The sequence below is a fragment of the Panthera uncia genome, chromosome E1 (genome assembly GCF_023721935.1).
Source record: "Panthera uncia isolate 11264 chromosome E1, Puncia_PCG_1.0, whole genome shotgun sequence".
NCBI lineage: Eukaryota > Metazoa > Chordata > Mammalia > Carnivora > Felidae > Panthera > Panthera uncia.
Window position 1 is genome coordinate 4,346,175 of NC_064814.1, and position 22,996 is coordinate 4,369,170.

A 22,996-nucleotide genomic window follows, 5' to 3' on the forward strand; every position below is an offset into this window, starting at 1 on the left:
CCCAGGACGGTGGGTCACGTTCCTCCCCACAGCCTGTCACCCTCCTGCAGGCAAGAGCAAAGCTTGTTCCTGTCTGTCCCAGCCGTATGTTGAACATTTGTGTCCCCGCCGTCATATTCTCGTATTGAGTCCTGCCCCAGTGTGACGGAGTGAGGAGGTGATGTTGCCACCTGCTTACGACACACTGGGCACCGTTCGGGGGCCCGTTCGGTTATCGTGACCGCCCCAAGACACGGTGACCTTGCTTGCTCCCTACTCCACAGATGGGAAACCTCGGCCCGGAGAGGCAAACATCACAGCCTGGGCGTCCGTGAAGCCCGATCCCAGCCGGCCTGCTAAGGGTCACACCGCTTTCCAGACCCCACCGGGCCCCCAAGAGCTACGCCCTACGGGGGAGAGGGCCCGCCACACCGGGCCCTGTGCTAAGCCCCGGGCCGCCTCTCCCAAGCTCCCTGCCTCCCGGCAAGGTGGGCGCAGTCGTTCCTGTCTCGCAAACAGAGGTCTCGGAGCTGGGGGGCCGCGAGGCTAGGGCTAGAGGAGGGGCAGATTTGCTGTCCCCCAGCTGTCCCCACCCACCGCCGACAAGCAGCCCGAGGTTTCCATCCCAGTGGCCCGACAAGGCCAGGCCGTGTAGGGTGGCACCGGGGAGGGCCAGAGGGAGTAGGGAGTGAGGGCCAGATGCAGGGGCGGGGTGGGAGGACCCGGTCTGCCTTCCAGGGTGGCCTCGGGCCAGGGGGCACCTGAGTGAGCCTCAGAGGCCTGTCCACCTTGCCGGACTCTGGGGGGCCCGGAACACTCCGCATGTAAAGTGCCCAACCCAGTGGCTGGCACGCGGTAAGTGCCCGATAAAGGAGACCGTTTCGAAAAATAGTAAGAACCCGCACGGCCAGAGGAAGTGTCTCTGTGAGCAGAGGGCGAACAGCTGGAAGGGGCTGGAAGGGACGGGACTTGGGTCAGAAACAAAGAATGCGGGAGGGAGGGGGCCGGAGCCTGACAGCTGGCTCCCGGGCAGAAGTCTGCAGGAACCTGGCTTCAGCATTTAAATATCAGGAGAGATCTAAATATTTGAGCGCACAGGGCAGGCGCAAGGTTTCCTCCCTCACCAGTGTCCCCAGCACCCCAGCTGCCCCACCACTCGGTGTCCCCGAGGGTCCAGGGGCTGGGCTGGGGACAGCGGCCCCAGGAGGGAGGGAGAGGACTCTGCTCCCCCTCCCTCCTCTCCGTGCACTGGGCCCACCAAGGTGTGAGTGCATGAGGGTCTTTCCCATCTCACCCCCAAGGGGCCCCAGGCCTGCCAAGGGTTTCTTTCGCAGCTCAGCAAAGCAGGCCTTCCTGACTTTTTCTGGTGAAGGCCCAGGAGTTCAAGCTCAGCCTCGCCAACCTGCCCCCCACCTCTCCTCCCGCTAAGTTAACAAATCGGGTGCCTCTCTCCACCTGGGTTATTCACCACCCGAGTCCCTCCCAGCTCACCCAGCCTCTTGACCAGGAGGAAAGATGGAGCCTGCGTGCCCGTCACACCTCCACGTGGGCCTGCCAGCACGGCCCCCTCCCCCCTCAGGGCCCAGGACACCCTCTGCCAGGGGCGGCCACACCAGGTTCTCCCACGCAAAACTACCCGTTGGCAGAAATCACAGGAGAAGCCGGCTAGCACCGTCTGCCTGGAGACCCTGCCTGGTAAACTCCCACCTGGGACTCTGGTTACGTGCTCCTTCCTCCAGGAAGCCCTCCGGAACCTACACCTCTTAGGCCCGTGCCTGGATCCCCAGGACCTAGGACAGAGCTGGCACTCAGCTGGTGCCCACAGATAAACCAATGAGCTGGCCGCCTCACCCCCCCCCCCACCACTGATCCTCTCCCGGCCCTCCAGAGAACACAGGGATTCGAGCACTTCATTTCGAGCCGGAGGAAAAGCCAAAACCCAGCTACTTTACAGAGCACGCCTTCCCCTGGCTTTTTACGGGGGACAGGAGGCAGGGGACAGCAGAGAAGACCGCCCCTCCAGGCCTGGTTTGAAGCCAGGAGAACTTGAATGCTTTTACTGTAGATAATATCGGTCTCCAGGGGACACGGGGCAGGGGCCTGGCCTACCACTTGCAGGGAAACCGCCCACCCACATGGAAAGGAGGGCCAAACAGCCCTGCTCAGAGCCGGCTTCCTGCACCCAGGGAGGGGGCCGGCCCGGGTACAGACTGAGATCCTGCCCGGGACAGAATGGGAATCCGCCAGACTGCTGGCCCTGACGGTCAGAACCAGAAACATCTCCATCTTCCAGGTCAGGGCCCGGGGGAGGGGAGACAGCAAGGTGGCCCATGTTGGAGACTTCTCTTCTCTTCCCACCGAAGAGAAAGATGATGCTGTCCATAGCCCAACTTCCCACGGGCAGAGAGAGGCCTGGGTGGTTCCCTTCCTCAATTCCAGGGGGACCCTCAGCTGCAGCCACGCACAGGGAGGTGCCCAGGACCCCCAGGCCCTGCCCCGGGGGACGGCCTAAAGTCCAGCAGCAATGACAGCTAGCCATTAGCCAGAGCTCCTAGAAGGACCAGGGAAGGAAGTGGGTTTGGGTCAGGAAACAAGGCAGAGGATCATCAAAAAAGACCGGACACCGGCTGCAAAAGACACAGGTTCCAGCCCCTCCTTGGACAACTGAGAAGGCTGGGCACGGCGGGGCAGCCGCCCTGGAATTCTCCACTGCGTCCAAATAAGCCCCAGGCTGCAGGATAAACCCACCTCCCCACCACCTGCAAGACTGGACCTGAGCACCCCCGCCCCCCCCACCTGTACCCAGAGAACAACCATGGAACCCCCAGCCAGACAGCCCGCCCCTCGGAGACCAGAGGAGGAGTGGAGTAGATGGGAGGTGGGGGGCGGGGGTCCCCTCCCCCCTTCCCCTTCCCCATCTCCACTGGCTTTCCCAGGAAGCTACTCCAAGTGTGTGAGGGCAAAGGCTCCCGGCCTTGGGGACAGGGACACAGGAAGCTCTCAGCCACGGGTGGGAGGACACACACATGCAAGGCCAGGGGCCCTGGATTTTCTGGATTTTGCAACTCGGTCCAGTGGAGGGAGAAGGCCAGAGTCTGTGGAAGGTCACCCTCCCAGGAGGGGCCGTTAGAGACTCAGGAACCCGGGAGTGAGAGTGGACGAGGGAAAGCAACCAAACGCAAGAAAGAGGCAGGCCTGGGCTCCCCTCCTCCTCTGCAGCCCCACTCTTGCAAGAGCCCCAGGGTGGGCGTGGGGACTCCACGGACACCGGCGCTGTCCCCTCGTCCCTCCGCCCAAATCCCTGGGCGCTGGCGGCACTTCAACAAATGACGACAAACTTGGGAGTTTCTAGAATGTCTCCCGGTCCGGGCTGAATGGAGCCTCCAGACTCTTGTCGCGACCAAATTAAACAGCCTGTGCCCAGAAATGCCCCAGGCGCCGGGGGTGTCTAGGGACCGACTGCTGGGTCTGTTTGGCTGCAGATTACAAACCCCGAAGCTTCTGGGACCATGTTCCAGAGAGTTCCGGACAGTTCGGTCTCGTAAGCAACTCAGAGAGCCTCCAAATTTGGGAAAAACCGAGAGGTCTCTGGAAAGAAAGCCACTGTTTGACCATTTTTCCTTAGTGGCTTTGTCAAGAGAAAGCGCAGCAACTCATTTCTGGCTGAGTTTCTGGGATGAATCAAAAAAAAAAAAAAAAAAAAAACCTCCTGGGACCTAAACCGCTGATGCATCTCCCACCGGAGCCCCCCCGGTTGCCAGGGCCCCTCACCGCTAACCCAGCCCACCATGCCACGCACAGCACCACGTCTTTGAGGGTGTGCAGAACGCAGCCCGCTGTCTCGGCCACAGAACAGAGAGCAGAGGCACAGGGGCTCCGAGCCCAGCCGGGAGCACCTGGTCTGGCCAGGCAGGCAGGTGGGACTCCTTCCTGGGTTTGGGGACCGACACGGATCCCTGGAGCCTGGCCCCTGGGTCTTGGCTGCCAAACCAAGCAGGGGTACTCCTGTCTGTACCCCAAGGAGCCCCTGCTCAGCAGCACATCAACCCAAGTCCGGGGTGGCTTGGCCGGTAAACTAAGGAGGGGCGGCAGCTGGGCTGGACGTCTGAATGCGCCTCCCCTGCCCTCGGGGCACACGAGGAGGAGGAGGAGGAGGGGGCCCCCCTCTGCCCTGCAAGTGCCAGGATATTAGTCTACAGCACCGAGGGGCAGGCTGGGGCCACGGCTGCTGGGCCGAGAGGTCCCGGCTCCTGCGGGGCGGGTACGCCGTCTGTACATCGGGGTTTGCCTTGGAGCCACCGCCGCCTCACGCGGGGACCACCGTGTCACCGCCCCCCGCCGGCAAGACGGCCTCCTCCGCAAACGTGGCCTGAGCGAGTGTGCACCGTGTGCTGGGCACCGTGCCGGCCGTGTGTCCGCCACCCGCCCCGGGAGCTTGAGCTGTGGGCTTGCTTCTCCAGGCCGGGGAGCCCCCCAGGCCCCCGTCCTGTGCCCAGGCTCCTCGTGCCCTCGGCTTGCCCTCGCCGCCCCCCTCGGTCCCAGATGAGGCCGTTCTCCTAGCTCAGCGCCCACACACAGTCGGGACTTGCACAGGGCCACTGGACCCAGAGGACGCCCCCGCCAGCACGTCCCCTCCCTGACACAGGCTCCCCGCCTCGCCCACCTCTGAGGAAGGCTGGCGGCCCGACCCCCCTGCCCGTCTTCAGCGAGGCGGTCCAGCACGAGCCATGTCGCTGCTGTAAGGCAGGCCCGCGGGTCCACCCACCTGCGGTGCTCGGGGGTGGCAGGCGGCAGAGGGGGCTGGGTGACCTCTCCAGGGAAGGAGCCCTACAGCCCACGTGACCCCAGCCTCCACCCCGACAGGCAGAGAGCGGTGGCACCCCGGAGGGAAGGTGTGCCAGGCCAGAGGAGGGGCTCCCTTGGTTTGGCCAGCAGCCTGAGCGTGTGCCGGAACCAGAGGGAGCCTGGGCGGGCTCCACAGGCGTGACGAGTCTGCAGGCTGACCTCGCTGTCCGGCCTCGCCCCCGGGGGGACCAGACTGGCCCTCGCCGGCGGCCTTGAAGCACCTTCCATCACCCAGGCGCCCACACCCACCTGCCTCTTGCAAATACCCGCCCCACCCCCCAGCTCCAAGAGCGGCACCCACCACACCCCCAAGAGCAGAACCTGTGCCCAGTGCTGCCGGCCAAATCCGCCGAAACCCCAGGGCAACGCTCGCAGGGAGGGGAAACTGAGGCTCAGTCTCGGCCGCTTCCCCGGTGCTTCCAACGGCAGCATTACACCACATGGGCTCTCTCAAAGGCCCGCCCCCTGTGGACCCCGACTTGCCCCGCCTGCCTCTCCCCGCCACCCCCACTCCAACCCCCAGCCCAGGTCTGACGCTCAGCCCGGCGGGGAAGCCGGTGACAGAGACGCTCCTGCTACCCCGTGCATGCATGTCTGGTCTCCTCCTCACGACGAGGACGGTGGGCGTGCCCGGTCCCATGCTCCGGATGCAGACAGCACCAGGCCAATGCTGCGGGTGGCAGCGGGACCCCCAAGAGGGCCGCCCCTCGCAGCTGCAGAACAGACACCGACCAAATCCCGCAGACCCGGCTCCTGCAGCCCACGTGAGGGACCCCACCGCCGCGCGGCTCCCGCCTCCCGCCGCAAAGGTGCGACCTGCAGGGAGGTGGCGTTCACGGGAGGCCTCGAGTCTTGCTGGAAGGCAGGGTGCGCCGTCACTCAAGAGGTCCACAGGCATTAATCAGGGACAGGTCTGCACCCGTCACCAAGCAACGGGCCTCGTCCTTCTGGGAGGAAAGGTGCACCTGGACCCAGCCGTCCAGGGTCTGGGCTCCCAGATGAGCAGGCTGGTCCACGCAGTCCCATCTCCCTGCCCCCCAGCCCCCCACCCCCCACCAGCCCACTCTCCTGGGCCCAGAGCCTCCGGGGCGCGTCTGGGAGGGTCCTCCACCATCCGGAAGGGCGGACGCAACCCGTAGGCGACAGAGCACAGCTGTGGGACCGGAGCACCCAGGTTCTGGGCCGCACCGAGTTTCAGCAAACATGAGGCACTTTCAGGATTCCTCTACCACATGCAAATACGGTTGCAGCAAACAGCACTGAGGAAAACAGACCAGCAGCTGGCACTCGGAAGGGCTTTGTTACACAAAGGCCGGAGCCGTAACAGCCTTCACGATAACAGATTTGGCCCCTTTCTCACTCGAGAACGGCCTGTCCAACTGCTGCGTCCACCGACCCGGAGCGAGATTGGGGACGGAGCCGCCCCTCCTGTCCCCCCGCCGATCGCTTGGGGCGCTGAGGTCACCTCCAGGCCTACTTTCATGGGGGGGAGGGCGGATAGGGAACAAAACTCTCTAAAAAAAAAAAAAAAAATCACAAGAGCAAAACACAGAATCCTTTTCTTGCCCCTATATGGGGTCCTCCAGGGAGCTCTGAGTTCACCCTTCAAAAAGGAAAGGCCAGGGTGGGAGGTGCACGCCCACGAAGGGCACTGCCGCCCCCTCAGTGCCCGGGGCAGACGCGAACCCGACACACACATCCACGACGGAAGACGGGCTGAATCCCCACCTCACCTCCACCAGGTGACAGAGCCAAAGAGAGAAGGGTGCTGCTGCCCGGGGCAGGGGGCAGACGTGCCCTGGACACGGGGCATCCGCAGACCCGCACACCCCGCACACCCACCCGGGGCAGCTCTCTGCCTGCCCCGGACACCCGCCCGGCACCCCACAACGGGAGCCTTCCCCTCTGCCCTGGCCTGGACGGCTCACTAGCTCCAAACTCCCAAAGACACCGACGAGGGCCCTCTGGCCGCCCCGCAGGATTCCAGCCTGCTAGGACCGAAAACCACGGCCAGCATCGCCACGGCTCCCGACCGGCCGGGATCTGGCGGCGGCCCCTGGAGCTTCTGTTCTTCGGCAGCGAGCACGTGCCTGGCGACCTGCCCTCTCCGACCGCCCCGGAACTATCGGGGCGCAGCGACTGCTGCGGGGCCGGAGGTGCCCTCCCCACCCGCCTCGTCCTACCTTGCGGAAACCCAGATGGCACGTGGGCAGCCCCACGGACACACACCGGCGCTCCCCCGGCTCTACGCTGCTGCCTCCCTCCCCAGGACCGTCCGAACTCCCGGCGGGCACGCCTGGCCCTCCGATCCGCTCCAAAGGGCCCCTTCTCGTGCCCTGTTCTCCAATGGGTCGGCTCATTCCGGCCTCCCCCACTTCTGCTTTGCCGCCCGGAACCCGAATGCTCTTCTCCTTCCTCGCGCAAATGAATTCCGACTTTCGCCCAAGGTCTGCCTCCTCCACAGCGACCTTTCTCAGCCGGGGCTCTGCCAGATTGTATCACTCACTGCAGCTCTGGGTCTTCCACGGTCTTCCTCTGCCGGCTCCTGGCCCACGGCCGTCCACCCCAGGCTCAGTCGCCAACGCCCGCTCCCCTCCAAGCTCCGGGGGCACTTAGGGAGGCCATTCAGTCCCCGAGCTGGGCAAGAACGGCCCTAGCACACGCTTCCACTCGGAAGCCGGGAGGGCTCTAACACCGACTCCTGTGCCTTCGGGGCACTTTCGACTGCCCAGAGCACACAGCAGGGGGACTGGTGCACGCACAGAACCACACGGAATCGGAGAGTCCCTAAGAGTCCCTAAGAGCGAAAACTCTCCCCCTGGAATCACAACACCGCCAACTGTCGCAGCAGGCTGGTCTCAATGAGGCCATTGTCTCCGACCAAATGAGAGGGTCAAGAAGCCGCCTGGGAGGCAGCACAGAGGCGGCCCGCATCTCCAGATGGGGCAGGTCGGGGTCAGGATGGAGTTACACGTGGGGACCCCGAGGCAGAAGTGCTGTAACAGCTGTAGGACCACACCACCCCCAAGTCTCCGCCTCCCCATCCGGCCTCGGGGCTACCGTGGAACCCTGCTGTGCCCCAGAAATCCCAGCCTGCCTGGCCAGGCCGTTTTCATCTCAGGATCTCGCAAGCCAACCCAACTCCCACAGGCCACCAGGCGAATGTACACACAGCCCGGGGCCTGAAGGGGGCAGCCTTCTCCAGACGGGGCGGGTTCTGCCACCAGGACACTTAGGAGATGAAACGCCCTAAGTGCCACAGAGGGAGTCCCAAGGCAGCGGCTGCAGGAGAGCTACGCTCTGGGCAAGCAGACGTGGGGACACCCCAGTATGAGCACGCTACCCGAAATGTCCAAACAGCAGGGTATAAGCCACCATGGCTCCGCTGAACCGGAACTCCCCTAGTTCCGCCGGTGCTCAGCGCCAGAATCACAAGAGTGTGCCCACTACGGAGCCAGTCAACAGCGGGCGCGTCCTCCGCAAGGGTGTGCCGGCCGCTAGACCCCAAACCCTCTTGTCTCCTGACACCCCTGCTCAAGCCAGCCCAGACCCCATCCCGAATCACAGCCGCTAGGGCTCTGCTCGGGATCCAGCCAGACTCTGGTCCCCAGGAGCGCGCCCGCAGACGCGGCTGACCCCGGGTGGAACATGAGTACTGCAGAGCCCCGGACACTCAGATGCCAGCCCTGGCTCTGCCCCCCCCGGTGGCTGGACGACCTCCAGGCTCGGCCTGGCACCCGGACGTCCAAAACTCCTTCCAGCCTAGCCTCCCCAAGGCCGGGCCCACCGGAGGACTCCGCCGGAGGCCGCAGGGAGCCCCTTCGAGGGGCGTGGGCTCCAGGTCCCAGCAGAGGTAGGCCCGCCCCTCAGAAATCCGGCCCGGGAGCGCCGAAGACTATTGTGTGAGCTTCCCTCCCGACCGCTTTATTTACTCCCCAGGACGCAGGACGCAGAGCCACAGGCAGTCACGAGGACGCACGAAGGCGCGCGCGCGCGCGCGCGCGCACACACACACACACACACACACACACACACACAGGGTCGGAGCTGGGAAGCCCCGCGCCCTCGGAGGGCAAAGCCCCCTAAGTCTCGGCACACTCTGTAAACCCCGAAGGGGGGAGGGGACCAAAAGGCGCTCCCTACCGGCACGCAGGCCCCAACTCCCCAGGAGGCGGAAGGGGGGGGGGTGTCCCCAGGCCTCGATGGGGGCCCCAGGGGCGCCCCCCTCTAGACCCCGCCGGCCCGGGCCGTGTCCGCTCGGCGGCCTCCCCCAGCCGGAATTCGACTCGGTCGGGCCCCCCCCGAAGCTGGTGTGGGGGAGGGCGGCGGCGCCCGGGGCAGGACGCAGGGGCGGGGGACGGGCTCCCCGACCCGCCGCGGGGCCGCGGGGGCCCGAAGGCCGACGGGGGAGCGCCGGAGGGAGGGGACCGAGTGACCCCCGAGAGGGAGCCGCGCGCCCGGGCCGGTGCCGCGGGCGCCCCTCGAGCCCTCGAGGGGGCTGTCGCCGCTCGGGCAGATACAATAAAAGGAAGGAAGCGGGGAGGCAGCGCGGGGCCCGCCGAGGCGCGCGGTCCCCCGAACCGGGTCCTCCACGTAGGCGACGAGGGCGCGGGACCGGGGAGGGGGGTGGGGGCGCGGCGGCAGGGCGCCCCCTCGGGGGTCCCGCCGGCCCCTCCGCGCGCCCGGCACCCACCTTCGAAGTCCGAAATGATCCCGTCCAGCTGCGCGTTGACCGCGGGGTCGGACATGGTGGCTCGCGCGGAGGGCGGCGGCGAGGAAGCGCCCCGGAGGCCCGGGCCCTGCGCCCGCGCTCCCGCCGAGCAGAGCTGGCCGCCCGCGCCCCTCGGCCCCCGGGCTCGGCTGAATGAATGGGGGAGGCGGGCGGGCGCCGGGCCTCGGCTCCCCGCGCCCCCGCCCCGCCCCGCCCCCGCCGCCCGGGCGGATCAGGTTCCCGCACCCGGCCCGGCCTCCGCGGCTCGCACTGGCTGCTCCGCCCGCCCGTCAAGGCCTGGGGCTGGGGTGGGGGTGGTGGAGGGCTGGGGCCCGAGCGGCCGCCGCGGGGACAGGCCGAGTCCTGGGCGCGCGACCCGGCGCCCCGCTCCGCCCCGCCTGGCCCCGCGCCCCGGGACGGCGACCGACGCGGCCCGGCCCCTCCCCCCCGGACGCCCCGCCGCGGCCAGATGTGGGCGGATGTGGGGGCCGGGCGGCGGCGCGGGGGCGGCGCCGAGGGGGGGGAAGAGATTCCTCCCCTTCCCTGGGGCGCAGGGTTCCTCCTGCGGGAGGTTTTATTTACGCAGCCAAACAAAGTTCACCGCCGCCCGCCGCCGCCGCCTTCCCGCGCTCAGCGCCTGCAAGGGTTAAGCGCCGGAGCTGGCGGGCCGCGGGACCCCCGCCTGTTGGCCCGGAGCCGCGGGGCGAGGGGCGAGCGCGGGAGTCACGTGGCCAGGCGAGAGGTCCGGCCCTCCGGCTACTCCCCACCCCCACCCGACCACCCCCGGGGTGACAGAAAAGGTGCCAGTCTACCGGGGGCGTGGGGCAGGGAAGAAGGAGCGCCCGGGCCACGTCGGCCAGGGACGTGTGCCCACCCCCCGCCTCCACACTAAGGGCCTGCTTGGTGGCCCAGCGTAGACCCCGGTCTTCCCCCTGGTAAGGCGGAGGTATTTCACAGGATCCGAAGGAAGGGGTTCCGGAATGGGAGGCAAGGGGTCTCCCCGTCTCCTCTGGACCTCAGGGCGGGGCCTTGCCCTCCAGGACACAACCTCTGCACTTCCCCATCCATTCCCAAACACCGATTCAATGCGCAGGCAGGTCCTCCAGGAGGCTGGGGACAACAGGAGGGGTTGGAACTTGAGAAGCAACACGACAGAGCCCCCAGGACCAGGACGGGCCCTCCAGGTCTGGCACCTACAGCGGAGGGCATCTCCCTTCCACTGCCCTGGCTGGTTGGTCGGGCGCTCCTGTCCACTCTCCCCCTTGTCATCTTAGACCCAGAGCCTCTGTCCCAAGTCAGGCCGGGTGGCACTACACCCTCCGGGCTGGCCACCGTCCCCTCTCGTGTGGCATCTGAGCGCCCGAGAGCTCATCCTGGGTCTCAGGTTGGTGACTGCCACTCCTCTCCCAGCCCCTACACCCCTGGTTCTGAAAGATCCGCTGAGGCCCGCCTGCCACCCCCGTCATTCCCCACCTCTTTGAGAGAATACGCCGCGTTCAGGGGGGCCTTTATCAAAGAGACGAAATCAAGTCCTTTCTTTTTAAAGAAAAGCGGTCACTCCCTCCCTCATGCTTTGGATATTTTGAACTGTTTTCAACTAAGTGAGTTTGTGGATGTGGAAGCACAAAACCACAGACATTTCGGAGGCGCAGGCCCCGTCATCTGCCCGGGAGCCCGGGTTTCAAGACCGGAGTCGCCAGCGGCATTAATGGCCCCCCGATGGTTCCCACGCCAGCCCTGGGCGCTTCCAACCCTCCGGGCCACCTGTCCGTCCCGCGTCTGGGAGTTTGGGGGTCCCCCGCCCGTGAGGCACGGGCTAAGCCCACGGGCCCCTGGAAAGACGCCGGTCCACGGCGTTATTCGCCAGCGTTTTTATAAAAAGCACCTGGCGAGCGCAGACACACCCGCGTGATTGTTCTCCCGGAGAGCTGGCATCCAGGACCACCAGACTGGCACAGGGGCGGCTTCTTGGGCATTATTCATTTCCATTCACAGCGGAGCCCAGCAGGCTCAGGCTTATCTCCTCGAGGGGCCCGGCCAGGGCGTCCGCCTCACCCAAACGCTCCCCTGTGGGAACGCAGAGGACAATGGCAGGAGGGAAGCGACCTCCGCGGCCAGAAAGCGCCCCACGGGGGCACGGGCCCGAGCTCTCGGGAGCCCATCTGGGCCGCCCCAACCTGCCTTCGGCTTAACCGCTGGGGCTACCGTTGCCAAACCCTGACACCTCCAGGTGAGGAGATCCCCCACACTCCCTCCAGCAACCCAACCCAGCGCTTGGCCACACTCCCGGCCAGGAAGTTCACCCTTGTATCTAACCAGCTGCTCTAATTGTACATCGTTTAGTGCCTCTCTTTTTCTGTCCTCAGAGGAGATGGGAAACAGCGGGGCGCCACCCTTCCCATAATAAGCACCTTCTCCAAACTCGAAGATAATCCGGCCCGCTGCTGGGCCTTCTCTTTGTCAGCTTGGATCATCCATCTGGCCCTGTCTCAGCCCTGCCTGTGATCACCTCTGATCTCTGTGTCCAGCCTGCAGCTCCAGGACTTGAGGAGGCCCGATGCTTATGGGGAGGTGAGGGGCCCCTAGCCCCCTCCTCGGGGCAGAACGGTCCAGGCCAGGGGCAGGACGGGCAATCCTGGCGGGGACGCTGGGCAGAGAAAGGTGGCAGCGGCAGAGAGAGGACGGTGAGCTGAAAGGTGGCAAGAAAAACAGAACCGTAAGGCCTCCGCGTTCCGTCACGGCACCCTCTTCTAAGACCACGGGAGAAGGCAAGACTGTCTGTAGGCCTGGCCCGAGGGGAAGGTGTGACCAGAGGGACACCGGAGGGTCCACCCACCTCACGGGTCCCCCGTGAGACCCTATAGTGGGTGCTCTGAAAACACACGCCCACCCGAACCTCGGAACGGGACCTGATCTGGCACGCGCTTCTCTGCTGATATAATTAAGGGGAGGATCTGGAGATAGGACCACCCTGGGTTAGGCTGGCCCCTAAATCCAATGACAAGTGGCCTCATGAGAGACCAAAAAAGGAGGAGATGCAGAGAAGGCCATGGCAAGTCAGAGGCAGAGCCCGGAGAGATGTGGCCACAAGCCAGGGAACACTTGGGACCCGGGAGGCTAGAAGAGGCAAGGGAGGAGTCTTCCCTCAGAGGGAGCAAGGCTCCGCTGACACCTTGGCTTCCAGCTTCTGGCCTCCAGAACGTTAGAGACAACATTTCTGCCGTGTTAAGCTCCTCGCGTGTGGTCCTTTATAATCGTGGCCCCCAGACACTCTACGGACATTGGCCCCATCGACGCCTCCCCAAAACCTGCTGTAGGTCAGGAACGCTGCCGGGCAGGTGGCAGTCCTCGGGGGACTGGCGGGGCTGGGGACACGTAGGACAGCAAGCAGCAAGTTTTAGTAAGAACACCCGGGGGCCAGGGATGGGCAAGAAAGGTGTGAAACGAAGTCCAGTTCAGGCCTTTCTGGAAATGGGAAGAGAAACCCCACAGGTCAGGCCCCGGTGGGATGAGCCTTGGGAAAAAGAGAGAGGAAATTGATGGGAGGAAACAGCCGTTTGGCTCGAAGTCAGTATCCATGACCCCGGGCTCCGTGTGGGGATTGGGGGGCAGAGGGAGGACAGTGGCTTTGTGCCTGCCCGCCCGCCCTGGGCCTTTGGACAGGACACCCTGTTAAGTGGACCATCTGTTTCCTCATAGACCAGGGCGAAGGCCCACGGTCTCAGCTCTGCCTGGGCCCGGAGCACAGTAGGGCCTCCCCGAGCTCCAGAGCCTTGGACCCATCGGCTGCCGGACCTTCCACGGCTCCCAGGTTCCCTCAGGTCGCCATCTTTGTAAATGGTTCCACCATCCACCTGGCGGCTCAGGCCGAGTGTCCGGGCATCGCCCTCGGGTCCTCTGTTTCCCTCACCCCCCATCCAGGCCATCAGTGAGTTTCCACATCCAAGATATCTGCAGGCCAGGCTGCTTCTAACCTCAAGTGCCCCCAACACGGGAGGAGCAACCCTAATGTTTAACAACCTGCTGGCATTTAACACCGCATAGCATTTCCTACCTACAGATAAGGCAAGTTGCGGACTTCCAGAACACAGAGGATAGAGTAAAGTGTAATAAAATACTTAGGAAGTGTGGGTACTATATATGCGTTACCTTTGTCTTTGATGCGATTACTTGTCAGTAATTCCTATTATGTAAGTCTAACGGATGATTTCATAATGCAACTTGTTCCTAACGGGGCAACGCATTTTTTTACTGTGCTAAAATACACATAACATAAAATTCATCGTTTTAACCACTTTTTTTTAATGTTTACTTTTGAGAGAGAGAGAGAGAGACAGAGAGATGGGGGGGAGAGGGGGAAGGGGCAGAGAGAGAGGGCTCTGAGCGGGCTCCGAGCTGTCAGCACAGAGCCCGGTGCGGGGCTCAAACTCACCAACCGCGAGATCGTGACCTGAGCCAAAATCGGACGCTCAACTGACCGAACCACCCGGGCGTCCCTTAAACCACTTTTAGGAGCACTAAAGCACATCACGCTGTTGTAGACCCGTCAATACCAACCACCCCCAGAACTGCTGTCGTCGTCCCAGACCGAAACTCTTATTTCCATTAAACAATAACCCCCTGTTTTCCCCTCTGCGCCCCCAGCCTATGGCAGTCCCCGTCTTGCTCTCTGTCCCCGTGAATGTGGCTACTCTGGGGAAAGTCCTACACGTGAAGCCTTATTGTATCGGTCCTTTTGTGCCTGGCTTATTTCACTGAGCACGATGTCCTCAAGGCCCATCCGTGTCATCGTCTGTCAGGATTTCCTTCCTTTTTAAGGCCAATGTTCCATTGTAGGTACATTCAGACCACACTGTGTTTATCCAGTCATCCATCCGTGGACGTCTGGGCGGCTCCCACCTTTCTGGGCTGCTGTGAATAACGCCGCAAGGAACGTGGGTATGCACATATCTCTTTGAGTTCCTCTTTAATGCTTCTGCGTATTTACCCCGAAGTGAAATTGCCAGATCATACGGTAATTCCGGGTAATTTAATTTTAAGCAGTCAGTTACATCTAGTTTTTGTTTCGTATCTTCCATAAGATAGTAAGTTGTTTTTTATGTGATACGTGATTAAGTTTTCCAATAACGGCTGCGTCGAACGACCAGCTCACGAAATAGCTCAGAACGTGAGAGTTGGCTGTCCCCCCACTCTCGCTCTCGGCCCTGCATTCCTGTGGAGCCTCCTGACCCACCTGCTGGCTTCCGTTCTTGCTTCCCTCCATCCAGATCCCAAGGAGGCTTTAAGATCAGATGACGTCACCTCCCATGGCCTTGTTCACACTTAGAAACAAGTGCAAACTCCTTCCCTGGGTTGCCAAGGTCCCACACGCCCTATCCACCCTGCCTACTCCTTGGCCTCCACACTGCCTTCTGCCCCAGGACATTTGCCTTAGCTGTTCTGCCCGGAGAGCATCCCCTAGGTCTCCCCGCCTAGGTCTCCCCCCGCTGCTGGTTCCCTGTCTGTCATTTCTGTCTTAAATATCAGAACCACTATCCCAGGGTCCCCCCAGGAGACCGCTTGACAAAGCTGCTTCCCTGTCTCCAGGCATACTACCGGGGACTCCCCGAGAATGCATCCAATCCCTTTGGAATGGCAAAGTTCAGTCTCCTTCGCGGGACAGCAGGGTCGCGGTGACTCCTCACAGGGAGTCAGCCCACAGCGGGGCAGAGGGGACATTCAGAAGTCACTCGGCCACCGTGCAGACCTCCCCAGCTCGGTGGTCAGGATGACAGGCAGGGCGCCGTCTGCACCCGGCCCGAGGCTCTGGGACCCCATCTCCCTTCCCGCCGCCCCGCGACCCCGACGGCGGCCACGCTTAGGGCCGCGGAGTCTCTGAGGCTGCCCGATTTTGAATCTTCCCGTGAAGCCTGTCTGTGGGTACAGCTGACATTTAATCAGTGCGTAGGCTACACAACACCCTTACACCATCTGCCCGGCTGCTTAAATGCAACCAGAAGGTTTCACTTCAAAGGGGAATGCCGTTTTCTTAGCACATGATTAATCTGTTCCCCAGACTCCCCAGTTATCGCCCCGGCCTGCTTTGTTCAGAAAATTTACAGCGAACCCTGACCACAGCAGCCTGGGCCTTATCTCTGAGGCAGGGAGCTTTCTAAACAAAGTAGGACCCTTCTAAATTCAGGCTTTCGAGTCACCGGAGGGAGCGGCTGGTCTGCAGGCCCCGGGCAAGCTCTCAGGCCTCCCGCCCCAGCCCCCCAGCCCCGCTGACAGGTGCTCCCGCGTCCAGGGTCTGTCTCGGCCTGCGGCCCCGCCGTTTTCAGTTTCACTTGTAAATTTTACTGCAGTGACATGAAAAACCACCGGGACCACGGGAGCCAAGGAAGGGGCAGCGGCCGCTCGCACGGAGGGACAGGAGACTCGTGGGAAACCGTGACCCTCCAAGGCGACTCCTCGCCGGCCGAACCCTAGCTTGTGGCTCAGGCACATCATTTATTCTGAGGCCCATCCGATGGGCTTGCGGTTGGCAAACCCAGGCGTCCGGGCCCCCACCGTGGGCTTGGTGAGTTAGCACCCAGATAGGAAGCGGGAGGAGGAAGAAGGCGATTGATGTTTTAGTCCTGATTGCTCCCTCTTTATACGGTCCGTTGCTACTCCGGCCCCCCAAACAGGGCTTTGGGACGGACTGAAGTCCCCAACTTGCTAGCAGCCGTCTGAGGTCAGAGGTTCGGAGACGGGCTGGGGCACACGGCATCCCACGCGCCCCAGCTGATGCGGAGGCACCCCCTTGCCCTCCCGGTGGCTCCAGAGTCACACAAGGGGCCTCGAAGGAGTGGCCGGCCTGGTACCAACCCAGCCTCGAAGCAGCAAGCGGCTGTCCACCCGGGGCTGCCAGGACACCTGACTGGGCCACACACCCGGGAGGACAGGCCGTCCCCTCGGTGTCCCGACCTCCTCGCGGCTTTTCTCAAGCAGGCACCCTGCTCTGCGGGCTCAGCGGCCGGAGGCAGTGTGGGGACAAGGGCTGAGTCACCGGCCTGCCCGAGCTCCACGTCAGCAGGAACAACAGAATCTGAGCGGGATCCGAGCTGAGAAGAAAAGGCAACAGGCCCTCTGCGGCCAAACTTATTTTTAAAGTCGCCGCCGTGACCGAGGTGACGTCGTCCCCAGGGAGCCGCCCGTCCGCCTACCACCGTGGACTACGGCCACATGCCCTGATAGTGTCCCCATCCGCTGCCCAGGAGACGGCCAGCAGGTGGGAGGAAAGCGCGCTGAGGTTCGGAGAGGCGGCCGTCAGCACAGGAAGGGCAGGAAAGGGGGAGCCTTCCTCTCTGCGCCCTCCTTTCTAAGGGTCTCCGGGGCACATGCGGCGTGCACAGCTCTTGCTGGGATCCCCCTTCCGTACCCGCCCCCTCAACGCCCATGCGCCCACCTCCAGTGACGGGCAGCTCAGTGCCTCTCAGCTGCCTCCTCTATCTTCGTCCAGTTGGGGCTGCTTAAAAAAGAGATGGCCGTAGAAATTTTGAGAAAGGGGCTGAGACGCCGGCCCCCCAGGAGGGGGCTCCCAGGGGGACATCAGCTCTCATGCATCCCTGGCAGAGGTAGAAACCTGACTGCAGAAGCTTGCAAGGGAAAGATCAGGGCTTGCTCTGGGACCTGGAAGAGAACTGGCTTTCCATCAAACGGTCACCGTGGGGAAACGTCCCCAGAAGCCAGCCTGTAAGCCCAGGGCTGCAAAGCCGGAGGCGGCTCCAGAACTCCCCCCAGGGGGTAAGCCCGGGCCTCCTTGCTTCCACTGAGCATCTCGGACCACGTGTCGCCTTCCCTGCACCTCCACGGAAGGACGGCGAAGAAAAGGAGGAGACAGCCAGCTCACGGAGGAGACACTCGAGCACGTCTGCCGGACGAAGGGACCGGCATCAGTAGCCAAAACGTGCACGGGGCTCCCTGTGGGCTGGGTTTTCCACCCTCTCCCACCCACCACGAACCGAGAGAGGGTTCTGTACCGCCAGCGGCGCCCCTTGCCCGGCGTGACCCCCGAGGGGGGGAGGGTGGCCCCCGTGCCCCAGCATACCTGAGATGCACCCTCTCGGTCTTGGCCCAGAGCCTTGGGGACAGAAGGCTCCGTGGCGGAGGGAGGCCGGCTGGGCCCCCTCCCGACAATCTGGTATTGCTTTCCTGGATAATGAAGTCTCCCCACCGCCCTTGCTGCTGGGGCCGGCCGGCAGCCACAGCAACCTCAATGAACCATTTGTCCCTCGTGTGAAGTGACCTCAGGGACGGGGACGTAATGGGTTTGCTGTTAACACACCCCGCCTGGTGCTCTCCCCCCGCCGCCAACCCCCAGCGTGAGTCATTTGCCAAGATGACAAGGCTGGGCTGAGGGCCCCGACCAGGGGGATGCCAGCTCTGGCCGGGCTGTGAGCAGACAGACCAGGACAAAGGACAAAGGCTGCCGCCCAGCACAGAGGCCGCCCCCCCCCGACTGTACATCTGGGGCCCCTGAAGCAAGCGGAAGGCCCCTAGGTGTCTCTGATTCCTTGGGCACCCCGGCAGCTGTGTGGCCCTGCCCGTTTGGGGACAGTCTTCCTGGAGATCCCTGCAAATGGGGAGCTGAAGGGGCGAACCAATGTGGACCTGGCCAGGGAGGACAGGAACAAGATGCTGTCGCCCTGGTGCTCTGGGACGGCACCAATCAGAGGCAGCTTTGGGGCATCACGGTCCCTCATTAACACTGACGCTCAGGCGCTCTCGTGCACTTGGCCGCGGGCTCCAGGGAGGAAGCGTGCAGGCTGCAGGCCGGCCTCCCTGCTCGGGGCGCCCGCTACTCCCAGCCTGACTCGAAGCTGCCGGTGGGACACCCCTTCTAGAATGCGCACGTGACCCGTCACCTGCTGAATACGGCGAGGGGGTCCGCGAGGCTGTCCCTGGCCCTCCGTCTGCACCAGCCGCTCCTGCCTCCTGTCCCCGTGCGTCTCCACGTTCTCTGCTCCCGCCCCGCTTTGCCAGGTCCCGGACAAGCCAGTGTCACAGATCTGTGCCTGCTCTCTCCCGTTCCCTCTGCCCAGGAGGCCCTCCCACCCTCCTCGGCCCGGCTCATTCTCGAGCCTTCAGGTACTCAGCTCAGGTGCCGCTTCTGAGCAGCCTCCCTGGAGCCCCTGGGTGGAGGGACTCCTTCCCAGACCCTCCTGTGGGTTTTCCCAGTGACGGGCACCCCGGACGGCTGGAGGAGGAAGCCGGGCGGTGGACATCAGGAGGTGGGGCTCGTGGAAGAATCAGCCTGGGGAAGCGACAGTCCTCTCCTGCCACGGAAAAGGACACAGCCAGAGGAAGAAGGAAGTGATGCGCATCACCGTGTCGGGGGCCCCGCCACCCTGCCGGCCAGATGGGCCACCTCCTCCTAACAGCTGTTCTCCAGCAGAGACAGACGTCTCACCTCGTGGACTGGGTGGGGATGTCCCAGAGGGGGCCACGTCTACACTGGTCCCAGAGACCGTGGAGTCTGGATCTCTGGGGCTTGTTCCAGCCACGCGGCCACAGACCTGGCCCCGGGCCCGCCATCCCTGCCCAGGGGAGCACACATCTGGAGTTGCACAGCCCCAGGGGCAGGGCGGGGCAGGGAATCCGCCCGGCTGGCCAAAGCCACAGCACAAGTGGAGAACAGACGGGTGCGCAGACCCAAGGGGAGCCTTTGGTCCCGCGGGCATCACTCCCGAGGAGGTAACCGCGGGCATTCCAAGGCCAGCGACTCACCAGATGTCAGCACACGCCCCAGGCCCCTGGCCCACCCCACCGCCGGAGCCTACGGGGCACGTGTGGTCTTCCGGGCCGGCGGCGTGTGCGAGGCCCGGGGTGCAGAGGCTCCCCCTCGGTCACGAATAATCTAGATCGTCGGTCGAGGAATCGTCCAGCGCCGCAGTCCCATCGGGGAACCCACGATCTCAGAACCACACGGCTTCCCTGGCGCCCGTCCCACCCGCACAGCTGCGGTCATCCGGAACACGAGAGCAGCCGGTGCCGATCCAGCAGGGCCCCCGAACCTCCTTCTGAGCAGGAGGAACGGACGTTCGGAACGCTGACCCCGGGATCTCCAAAAGGAAGCGAGCGCTGTGCGATCAGACCCCCTATGACAACAGAGGCCCGCATGCAAACCTTGCAGGAAGACGTTTGTCACCAAAGGATAACAGGCCGGGCTAAAGCAGTGGCCTGCGGCTAAATGTTTAACGACCTGCCCTGGTGACCGGTGGCTGGGGGGGGGGGGGGGGGGAGCCTGGTTGATAACATTCGCCCATGGCCGTGATGTAAATGGTCCCCACCAAGGCCGGGTTCGAGCTACCGACACGACGTGACCGAGCACGGGCTTGGCGAGGGTCGCGCGCACCGCTAGCCGTTAACTGTCACGTAACCCCAGGTTCTTCTCCTTCTCTGGGGACAGTGAGGCGCCTACGGTGCCCTTTTGTGACACAAAACAGCCGCGGCCGGTGGGGTTCACCCGGCAAGCCAACCCGGTCACCGGCCCACCAGGGTGAGGCAGGCAGGTTTGCGAGGCTGCGCGGGGGCTCAGGGAGAGAGACGGCTAGGATGATCGAGCGATGACGTCTGCCCCAGCCTCGGGACAGGAGGCTGGTGGCACCTATGCCCAGCATCGGCCATTCCTGACCTGAAGCCCCTCGCGTCGTGCAGGCTCCGTGCAAACGTCACTCTTCCCCAATCTTGCCTTTCCCCGGAGCGATCCCTGCCACAGGACCGGCCACCGACCCTGTACGTGCAAAGGGGGCTAGTGGTGTGTGTGGCACAGACTCTAGGTGCCCTTCATCACCTCTAATCTCCCTCTCTTCCATAGTGACAAAAGTTTCAGCTGGGCACACGGTTGCCCAACGAAAGAATACGTTTCCCAGTTAGCCTTGCTGCTTGCAGTGGCCCTGTGACTAGGTTCTGGCCCGTAGGAGGGGAGCTGAAGTGTCTAACTTTCAGGACACTCCTGCCCCTTCCCCTCCCCTAGCTGGAGTGCAGATGTGATGGCAGGAGCTGGGGCAACCGCCTTGTTTCGTGAGATGGACGCCGCATGTTGAGGATGGCAGAGCAGCAAAGAAGGGCCACACCGTGTCCCCGCTGCCCTGGGCCACCGTGATTGCTCACGCTTGGGCTGGGAAGAGGGAGAGAAATGAATTTCTCTCTTGCACAAGCCTTGTTGTTTCAGTCTTTGTTACACAGCCAGACGGCTCCCTGACTGACAGCAGCGTGTACCCGTCCTCCTTCCGGTCTGGGAGCTCCTTGAAGGCAAGGCAGAGGTCTTAGGCTTTACGCCCCAAGCCCCTGGCAGCGTCTGATACGATAAATAGAGTCAGAGCACAATGAACCACCTAGTTCGCCCACGGTTTGTTTTGTTTGCTTGTTTTGGTATCCGGAATGGGAACGCAAAGGTGCGAGCTTAGCAGAGGACAAGCAGCAACATCAGACAGAGGCGACACCGAACAAAGTCAGGCCCAGAGTAGCCTGGGGACTGCTCTGCGAAATTCTGTATTGAGATAGATCTTGAGAGGTCACCAACACCAACAGTCAGATGTGTGCCGGACGGAACAGAATCGGCCACTTCAGGGACAGGGCACGCCCTCCGAGCACGGCCGGGGGCTGAGGCTTCGGCGCTGGGTCACACGGCTGGGTCCAGAGCCGCGTGGCCATTCGCCGGGTAGCAGGACCGCAGGGCAAGTTACTTCACCCCTCTGAGCCCTCACTGACTCCCCCCGTATGTTACGAACGACAATGTCTAGACTGAAGGGATTGGTGACAGTAAGGCTCTGGCATGAAAGAGGAACTTGGTAGGGGTGCCTGGGTGGCTCGGTCAGTTGAGCGTCCGACTGCGGCTCAGGTCATGATCTCACGGTTCGTGGGTTCGAGCCCCGCGTCGGGCTCTGGGCTGACGGCTCGGAGCCTGGAGCTGCTTCGGATTCTGCGTCTCCCTCTCTCTCTGCCCCTCCCCGGCTCACGCTCTATCTCTCTTTCCTCTCTCAAAAATAAAGACACGTTAAAAAAGCATTTTTTAAAAAAAATGGGAACTTGGTGATCGGTAGCTCTCATTACCTATAACGTCTAGCGGGGCCCCGTCTGTAGCCGGACCCAGAGGAGCAGAATGGTTTGCGGAGTGTCGCGCAGCTGTTAACGACAGAGCCAGGACTGGGGCCTGGGCTCCAGCTCCCCCCGCCGCGCCCCTGCTGCGGAATGGGTGGCCCCGGCCGAGCGTAAGCAGTGGGTAGTCGGTGAGAAATTCTGAGAGTGAGACCAGAATACGTGGGATGATCCTGCGGGCAACTGGGATGATCACGCCTTACTTTGAAACGCAGCAGAGAGAACAATACGGTGAACCTCCAGGCGGACGGAAGGATGGACAGACAGACAGAGAGGTGACAGAGCAAGCCTAATTCGGTGTCAGCGGTGGAACCTGAGGGACAGGAGTGTGGGTGGGCACCGTAAACTGCTCCCGGCTCCGCCGCGTGTCTGACAACCCTCACGATCCGCGTCTGCGGGAGGGGGGTACAGGGAGCCACGGCAGCTGTCGGAGCGGGGGCAGACCCGCCGAACAGAGCCCATGCTAGAACGCAGCCTGCGAGCCTGGATGCCTCTCCTGTCTCCTTCTGAAGATCGAAAGAGGGATGTGTATTGGGCGTGTCCCTCAGAGGTTTAAAGGCTCTTGCTTCTCAGTCCTGACTCTCCTCTCCCCACGTGCACCTGGAAGGTTCTGGGGGTGGGGGGGTGGGGGCCAGCCACCCTTCCGCCCTTCTGGCTCTCCTTCCGCCCTCCTGGGCTCAGTGCTTGGCACACGACCGATGCCGAGCAAACGTCAGCCTCTGCCCCCATGCCCTCCTTGTCTGCCTGCCCGGAGCATTCCCCCGGCAGCCTGGTCCAGCCACCCAGAGGACACTTCTGGACAGCCGGCCAACAGCTTCTTCAGCTATGCTCCGGTCACCCCGCAAACATCCTAAGTCATAAATAAAGCACTAGTGACTGTCTCACTAGCTTCCCCTCCCGTGGCGCCTACCCCTCTCCTCACAGGGTTCCGTCCTGGCCCTGACCCCTTGGTCCCGGAGCCCCTTGCTGGGGTTGTGTCCCCTGAGGCTGCGCCCCAGCCCACGGCAGGCCAGAGGGGGACAGAGAAGCAGGCTGAGGAGTGCAGCCAGTCCTGCGGGAGCCCACCGGGGGGGAGAGAGCCTTTCTGTGCTGGAGTCCCCACTTGGAGAATCAGACAGAAGACAGGAATGGAGGGAGCCGTGGGGGACAGCAAACTGTAGTGGTAGTGGTAGTGCATGGAGGGGGAGGAGGGGAGGAGGGAGAGGAGAAGGGGAAGAAAGAGAAGAAGGGGGGGAGGGAGTGGAGGAGGAGGGAGAGGGGGAGGAGGGGGAGGAGGGAGAGGAGGAGGGGAGGAGGGGGAGGAGGGAGAGGAGGAGGAGGAGGAGGGGGAGGAGGGAG

The 22,996-nt window shown here is 63.4% G+C and overlaps 1 protein-coding gene across 4 annotated transcripts in view; it reads right to left on the reverse strand.

The window, feature by feature from the left end:
- SEPTIN9 (septin 9) overlaps positions 1–22,996 on the reverse strand; it is a 146,072-nt gene that overhangs the window by 79,074 nt on the left and 44,002 nt on the right. The window contains exon 1 of one of the 4 annotated variants that reach the window (XM_049635619.1): positions 9,518–9,912. The exons of the other annotated variants lie outside the window; for them this stretch is intronic. Coding sequence (XP_049491576.1) covers positions 9,518–9,572 — 55 coding nt within the window. The 5' untranslated portion in view covers positions 9,573–9,912. Of the gene's footprint in view, positions 1–9,517; positions 9,913–22,996 lie in introns of those variants that run through there. 4 annotated transcript variants of the gene reach the window in all.